This window comes from Mercurialis annua, linkage group LG4 (genome assembly GCF_937616625.2).
Source record: "Mercurialis annua linkage group LG4, ddMerAnnu1.2, whole genome shotgun sequence".
Lineage (NCBI taxonomy): Eukaryota > Viridiplantae > Streptophyta > Magnoliopsida > Malpighiales > Euphorbiaceae > Mercurialis > Mercurialis annua.
Window position 1 is genome coordinate 41783371 of NC_065573.1, and position 7690 is coordinate 41791060.

General features: G+C 37.9%; 1 protein-coding gene across 1 annotated transcript; it reads left to right on the top strand.

Annotated features, from left to right (window-relative positions):
- The first annotated feature begins 5803 nt into the window (after positions 1-5803).
- LOC126678720 (uncharacterized) lies at positions 5804-6654 on the top strand. Its single transcript, XM_050373616.2, has 2 exons — positions 5804-5927; positions 6220-6654. The coding sequence occupies exons 1-2, from the start codon at positions 5868-5870 to the stop codon at positions 6652-6654; spliced, it is 495 nt and encodes a 164-aa protein (XP_050229573.2). The 5' UTR covers positions 5804-5867.
- The last annotated feature ends 1036 nt before the right edge of the window (positions 6655-7690 follow it).

Below are 7690 nucleotides of genomic sequence, written 5' to 3' on the forward strand. Positions count from 1 at the left end.
ACACTAAATAGACATTTTAATTGTCTGCAACACTGTCTAAAACTTCCGTTCAGGTTCCAACTTGATCCGGTACGCGTAAGGGGTCAAAAAACGCACCCAAACTCCCCTCCCTGAGCTGTTTTGGGGAATGCAGAAAAGCCCCAAAAATGGGATAAAACAATAATTAATTTATCAAATAACTTTTCTATTATTTTAAATAATCCCAACTAGAAACGTTGTCCGAATAACCGACAACTTATCGAGCTAACAAAATTCCTAGCTAAACTCAACTTTTCAAAAATCCCTTTTCTAGCCTACTTTGGGCTATCAAAACGCTAGCTTAAATTAATCTGATTACCAAACCAATTGAACATTCTTATTTTCGGAAACACCATCGATAACTTCCACTTAGGCTCCAACTTCATCTGGTACACGTAGGGGGTCAGTAAACGCGCCAGAATTCCCCTCCCTGAGCAATTTTGGGGAATGCAGAAAAGTCCCAAAAACGGGATAAAACGATAATTTATTTATCAAATCACTTTTCTATGATTATAAATAATCCCAACTAGAAACATTGTCCGAATAACAAATAACTTATCGAGCTAACAAAATTCCTAGTTAAACTCAACTTTTAAAAAATCCCTTTTCTAGCCTACTTCGGGCTATCAAAACGCTTACTTAAAACAGTCTGATTACCAAAATAATTGAATATTCTTATTTTTTTCAACACCTTCTAAAACTTACGTTTAAGTTCCAACTTCATCCGGTACGCGTAGGGGGTAAAAAAACACACCCAAACTCTCCTCCCTGAGCTGTTTTGGTGAGTGCAGACTAGCCCAAAAAACAGGATAAAACGATAATTAATTTATCAAATAACTTTTATAAGATTTTCAATAATCCCAACTAGAGACGTTGTCCGAATAACCGATAATTTATCAAGCTAACAAAATTCATAGTTAAACACAACTTTTAAGAAATCCCTTTTCTATCCTATTTCGGACTATCAAACCACTTGCTTGAAAAAGTCTGATTACAACACTAAATAGACATTTTAATTGTCTGCAACACTGTCTAAAACTTCCGTTTAGGTTCCAACTTGATCCGGTACGCGTAAGGGGTCAAAAAACGCACCCAAACTCCCCTCCCTGAGTTGTTTTGGGGAATGCAGAAAAGCCCCAAAAATGGGATAAAACAATAATTAATTTATCAAATAACTTTTCTATTATTTTAAATAATCCCAACTAGAAACGTTGTCTGAATAACCGATAACTTATCGAGCTAACAAAATTCCTAGCTAATCTCAACTTTTCAAAAATCCCTTTTCTAGCCTACTTCGGGCTATCAAAACGCTAGCTTAAATTAATCTGATTACCAAACCAATTGAACATTCTTATTTTCGGAAACACCATCGATAACTTCCGCTTAGGTTCCAACTTCATCTGGTACACGTAGGGGGTCAGTAAACGCGCCCGAATTCCCCTCCCTGAGCAATTTTGGGGATGCAGAAAAGTCCCAAAAACGGGATAAAACGATAATTTATTTATCAAATCACTTTTCTATGATTATAAATAATCCCAACTAGAAACATTGTCCGAATAACAAATAACTTATCGAGCTAACAAAATTCCTAGTTAAACTCAACTTTTAAAAAATCCCTTTTCTAGCCTACTTCGGGCTATCAAAACGCTTACTTAAAACAGTCTGATTACCAAAATAATTGAATATTCTTATTTTTTTCAACACCTTCTAAAACTTACGTTTAAGTTCCAACTTCATCCGGTACGCGTAGGGGGTAAAAAAACACACCCAAACTCTCCTCCCTGAGCTGTTTTGGGGAGTGCAGACTAGCCCAAAAAACAGGATAAAACGATAATTAATTTATCAAATAACTTTTATAAGATTTTCAATAATCCCAACTAGAGACGTTGTCCGAATAACCGATAATTTATCAAGCTAACAAAATTCATAGTTAAACACAACTTTTAAGAAATCCCTTTTCTATCCTATTTCGGACTATCAAACCACTTGCTTGAAAAAGTCTGATTACAACACTAAATAGACATTTTAATTGTCTGCAACACTGTCTAAAACTTCCGTTTAGGTTCCAACTTGACCCGGTACGCGTAAGGGGTCAAAAAACGCACCCAAACTCCCCTCCCTGAGTTGTTTTGGGGAATGCAGAAAAGCCCCAAAAATGGGATAAAACAATAATTAATTTATCAAATAACTTTTCTATTATTTTAAATAATCCCAACTAGAAACGTTGTCCGAATAACCGATAACTTATCGAGCTAACAAAATTCCTAGCTAAACTCAACTTTTCAAAAATCCCTTTTCTAGCCTACTTTGGGCTATCAAAACGCTAGCTTAAATTAATCTGATTACCAAACCAATTGAACATTCTTATTTTCGGAAACACCATCGATAACTTCCGCTTAGGTTCCAACTTCATCTGGTACACGTAGGGGGTCAGTAAACGCGCCCGAATTCCCCTCCCTGAGCAATTTTGGGGAATGCAGAAAAGTCCCAAAAACGGGATAAAACGATAATTTATTTATCAAATCACTTTTCTATGATTATAAATAATCCCAACTAGAAACATTGTCCGAATAACAAATAACTTATCGAGCTAACAAAATTCCTAGTTAAACTCAACTTTTAAAAAATCCCTTTTCTAGCCTACTTCGGGCTATCAAAACGCTTACTTAAAATAGTCCGATTACCAAAATAATTGAATATTCTTATTTTTTTCAACACCTTCTAAAACTTACGTTTAAGTTCCAACTTCATCCGGTACGCGTAGGGGGTAAAAAAACACACCCAAACTCTCCTCCCTGAGCTGTTTTGGGGAGTGCAGACTAGCCCAAAAAACAGGATAAAACGATAATTAATTTATCAAATAACTTTTATAAGATTTTCAATAATCCCAACTAGAGACGTTGTCCGAATAACCGATAATTTATCAAGCTAACAAAATTCACACTACTAGAAATCCTTGTTTTTGCGACGGACATTTGCGACGGACTCTGCGACGGACACGCGTTCCGTCGCAGTTTCCCTTGAATTTGATGGCGGGAAAGCTCCCGCCAGATTTGCGACGGACTTTCCGTCGCAAATCCGTCACCTTTTTGGCGGGACCATTCCCGCCGTTTGTTTTGCCATGAAAATTAGCGACGGACTTTAATGTCCGTCGCTAATTTTATTTGTTGAATGAAACGCGTCGTTTCATTCAACGTATTTGCGACGGCTGAAGTAAGCCGTCGCAATTTTTTGCGACGGACTGTATCGTCCGTCGCAAAAGGTGCTTTAATGAAACGAACCGTTTCATTAAAGCACCTTTTGCGACGGACGATACAGTCCGTCGCAAAAATATTGCCCTAAAGCCCGCAGCGCCTTCTTCTTCGGCCATTTCTCACTCTCATATCAAAAATTAAAACCTCCGCCTCCGTTCCTTCCAAGCCGCCACCGTCGGTCCGTTCCCTCCTCGCCGCGCCATTCTCTCCGCCGTCGTGCCGTTCCTCCTCGCCGCGCCATTCTGTCCGTCGTTTGCTGCTCGTCGCGCCTCTTCTCCAATTTCTTCCATTTTCCGGCGGCTCCTCCCCTTTCTCTGGCTCCGTTTCTTCCCCTCCTCTCCGGCGACCTTCTGATTACTTGAGGTAAGTTTTTTTATTTATTAGATCAATTAATTTATATAGATTAATTAATTAATTTAGGTTTAATTAGGTTAAATTATGTTAATTGTGATTATGTTTGTTTAAATTAGGTTAGTTTAGATTAAATTATAATATATTTTATATTTAATTTTCTGTTTTATATTATTTAATAATTAATTAATTTTTCTGTTTTTAAATTATTTTATAATTAGATTAATTTAATGCAAATTATGTAGAATTCATTTTTAGTATTATTAAACTATAAAATTAATTATTAAATTAAAATTTAAGAAAATTAGGTTAAAAAATGTTTAAGTTAATTATTATATTAATTATAGGTTATTTTAGTTTAAGGGTTAATTTTGTGTTTTAGGTTAATATGGTTAATTTTATGTTTTAAAAATTATATTAGAATTAAGTTGAATTTTTATAATAAAATATATTAATTTTAATAGAATTACATTGTTTTTTAAAAAGTTTTTTAATATTTGTTAGGTTAAATTAGATTAAAATTGTTAGCTACATATTTCTAGGGTTAATTGTTTAATTAGTTTAATAAAGTTGCGTGTTAATATTTTTATTATAATTGGTTGATTAAATTTAGATTAATTTAATGATTATATTATAAGTTTTTTAATTGTTAACAATTTGTTAGTTTGTTGTTTAATTTAATTAGTTAATTGGACTATATAATAATTTAAGCTAATCAATACTATTTCAATTATTTGCGATAAATTTGGTGGTTTTGTGTATTGTTATTTGCTTGCAGGACTTCCCTGAAAAATGGGTGATGCTCATTTTTAGGGGAAGTGCTGCCGAATTTTTTTTTTAATTTTTTTTATTAATACGTGTTTTTATTTACTATGATAGGTCTGACAGTTGCTGATAGCCCTTGATAGTCGCGCACCGTTGTTCCGAGTGATCCTGGTGTTTCACACCTTGTGTTTGCGGTTCTGCCCTTCAACAAGTAGGTTTTATCGCTTATTTTGATTTATTTAAATAATAGATTTTATTTACGATAATCAACCTAAATAAACCTCGATTTTATTCCCACCGAATAAAATCGTAAACCTAGCCGTAGAGTTCCCGTCCCGTGTGTTCAAGAGATTGAACGACACGGGATTGTACAGTTTGTACAGTTCGCAAAACTTGTGCTTCCGTAACTCGATCACGAAAAACCATATATGTCTAGTAGCGGTAGAAAAATATTCGGTTGTTTTCTAGCGTTTGTTCTCCGGGTGGATGTTTAGTATATGTTTTGTAACGCTTATTCCTCGAGGAATATATAATTAGCGTTACAACGCATATACTAAATATCGCACTAAAGGAGAACGACGCCGGAAGGCTGCCGAATATTTTTCTCCGTTGCTAGGCATATATCGTGGCCGAGTTACGGGGCGCCTGTTTTGCGAATGGGATAGGCCCCTACCTTTTCAGCAGTCAATTACATTGACTTTGCTTATCTCGAGTGAAAACCCCACCTCTAATTATCCGCGCTACAGAAATGGAGACGGACCGCAGTTGGATGTACAGGAGCCACACAAACGGGCTGCTAACCACAGGGTATAAGGAGCATGTGAAGGAGTTTGTCCGGTTTGCATTACGGCATCCGGCTTGTATGAGTGGGGTACAGATCTTTAGAAAGTGCTGGTTCGCGAATGGGCGAGCCTGGCGGTTTCTGACTCCAGAGCAGAGAGATTTCTATTGGGAGGAATTTAAGGTATAAATTGTTAATTTTAAAGTTTGATTTTAGACTAACGCAAAATTACTAACTCAAACTTGGTGTTTATGTTTTGCAGAAGGAATACTGGTGGGATACGGTGGATTACAGCGACGACGTCATCAAAGGTGTATTCATGACGCATGCTGCCAACCGATACAAGGACGTTATTCACAGGATGAGAGACAAGGACGGCAAACATACCTCGATCAGCCAAGATATCTGGGATTCCTGGCAGGCCGTCTGGGCGTCAGAGGACGAGAAGAAGAAGTCCGATGTAGCTCGCGCTAATCGGATGAGCGAGCCTGCTGGAGCCGGTTCCGGACCAGTACGCCACACAGGGGGATCCCGTTCTGCCATCAGACATATGGATGTGTTGGTTTGTTTCTAGAATTCTTTTTTATTTATAACTATCTTTTATTTTCTGATTTTCTGATGAACTAACAAATTGTTTATTATTCTTTTAGGCTGACGAGCTCGGCCGCAAGCCTACCGCAACGGAGCTGTATACTCGGATGCACTCCACGAAAGCTGACAAGGGTGTCATGGTAGACAAGAGGGCCCAAGACATGAGTGTAAGTCATAAACAATCTAATTTTAGTAGTTGTTTTACTTTACTCAAGTGTTAGATTAAATTAGTGTAAAATGTGTTTTAATTTAAATTGTAAATGTTAGATTAGGTGTGTTAACAGCCGGTGGGTTGTATATGAAATCTATATGTTTGCAGGATGTCCCTGAAAAATGGGTGTTGATCAAATTATAGAGGAAATGCTGCCGAATTTTCGTTAGGATTTATACTTACATTTCATATGTTATACGTTTTAATTAGCCGTTATGTGATATATATGTTTTTCAATCTTTTTGTAGGATGCAATTGCTCAGAGACTTGCTGCTGCATCGCAGCCGCCGACCGGAGAGGGTGGTTCGTCTAGCACAGCAGAAGTCGACGAGACGCAGCTATTTCTAGATATCGAGGGCGTCAACAAGAAGCGGCGTGTCTACGGGTTGGGTTCAGCGACTAGTGCGTACGTGGATACGACGACGTCTAGTAGGGCGAGGACCAGGTCCACACAGTCACAGCGAACTGAGGAGGAGATCGAGCGGCGTGTGCGGACGGGGATCCAGGACGGACTGCGCCAGATTACCACTGAGGTGGAGGATCTCCGTGCCCAGCAGGCGAGAACCAATGAGAGGATGGCCGGGATTATTCAGGCCGAGATGGCGAAGATGATGCAGACTCTTCCTCCGCAGTATCGCCCACCCCCAGGTCCTTCAGACGATGACGATACTCCGACTTCGTAGTGTCACGTTTGTATTTCTGACATTTTGTATTTTGTCACTTTTATACATTTTGTGTTATCTTGTTTTATATATTTTCTTACGATATGTAAAATATAACATGTTTTTATATGAAATCGGTCGTTTTTGGAAATTGAGTTTTAATGAGAGTTTCAAATAATAGATTTTACAGATTTTAATTGTCGTGAATTGAATAGGAAAAACGGACGGAAAATAGATAATTCTGTCCAAACTGCGACGATATTTGCGACAGAATTGGTTCCGTCGCAAATATTGACAATTTGCGACGGAATTAATTCCGTCGCAAATTTTGATAATTTGCGACGGAATCAACTCCGTCGCAAACTTCGACCATTTTGCGACGGAACCGATTCCGTCGCAAATTGTCAATATTTGCGACGGAACCAGTTCCGTCGCAAAATGGTTAACTCCGTCGCCAATACGTCTCCCTTTTCATTTTTTGGGAGACGACATTGGCGACGGTGTATTTGGTTATGGCGACGGGCTTGCCGTCGCCATATTTGCGACGCTCTGGTCGCTAATTTTTTAGCGACCAGAGATTTTGCGACGGACCTGTTCCGTCGCAAAGCCGTCGCAAATCCACATTTGCGACGGATTATGAGTGATTTGCGACGGAATTGTCCGTCGCAAAACCACTGAAATCCAGTAGTGTCATAGTTAAACACAACTTTTAAGAAATCCCTTTTCTATCCTATTTCGGACTATCAAACCACTTGCTTAAAACAGTCTGATTACAACACTAAATAGACATTTTAATTGTCTGCAACACTGTCTAAAACTTCCGTTTAGGTTCCAACTTGATCCGGTACGCGTAAGGGGTCAATAAACGCACCCAAACTCCCCTCCCTGAGTTGTTTTGGGGAATGCAGAAAAGCCCCAAAAATGGGATAAAACAATAATTAATTTATCAAATAACTTTTCTATTATTTTAAATAATCCCAACTAGAAACATTGTCCGAATAACCGATAACTTATCGAGCTAACAAAATTCCTAGCTAAACTCAACTTTTTAAAAATC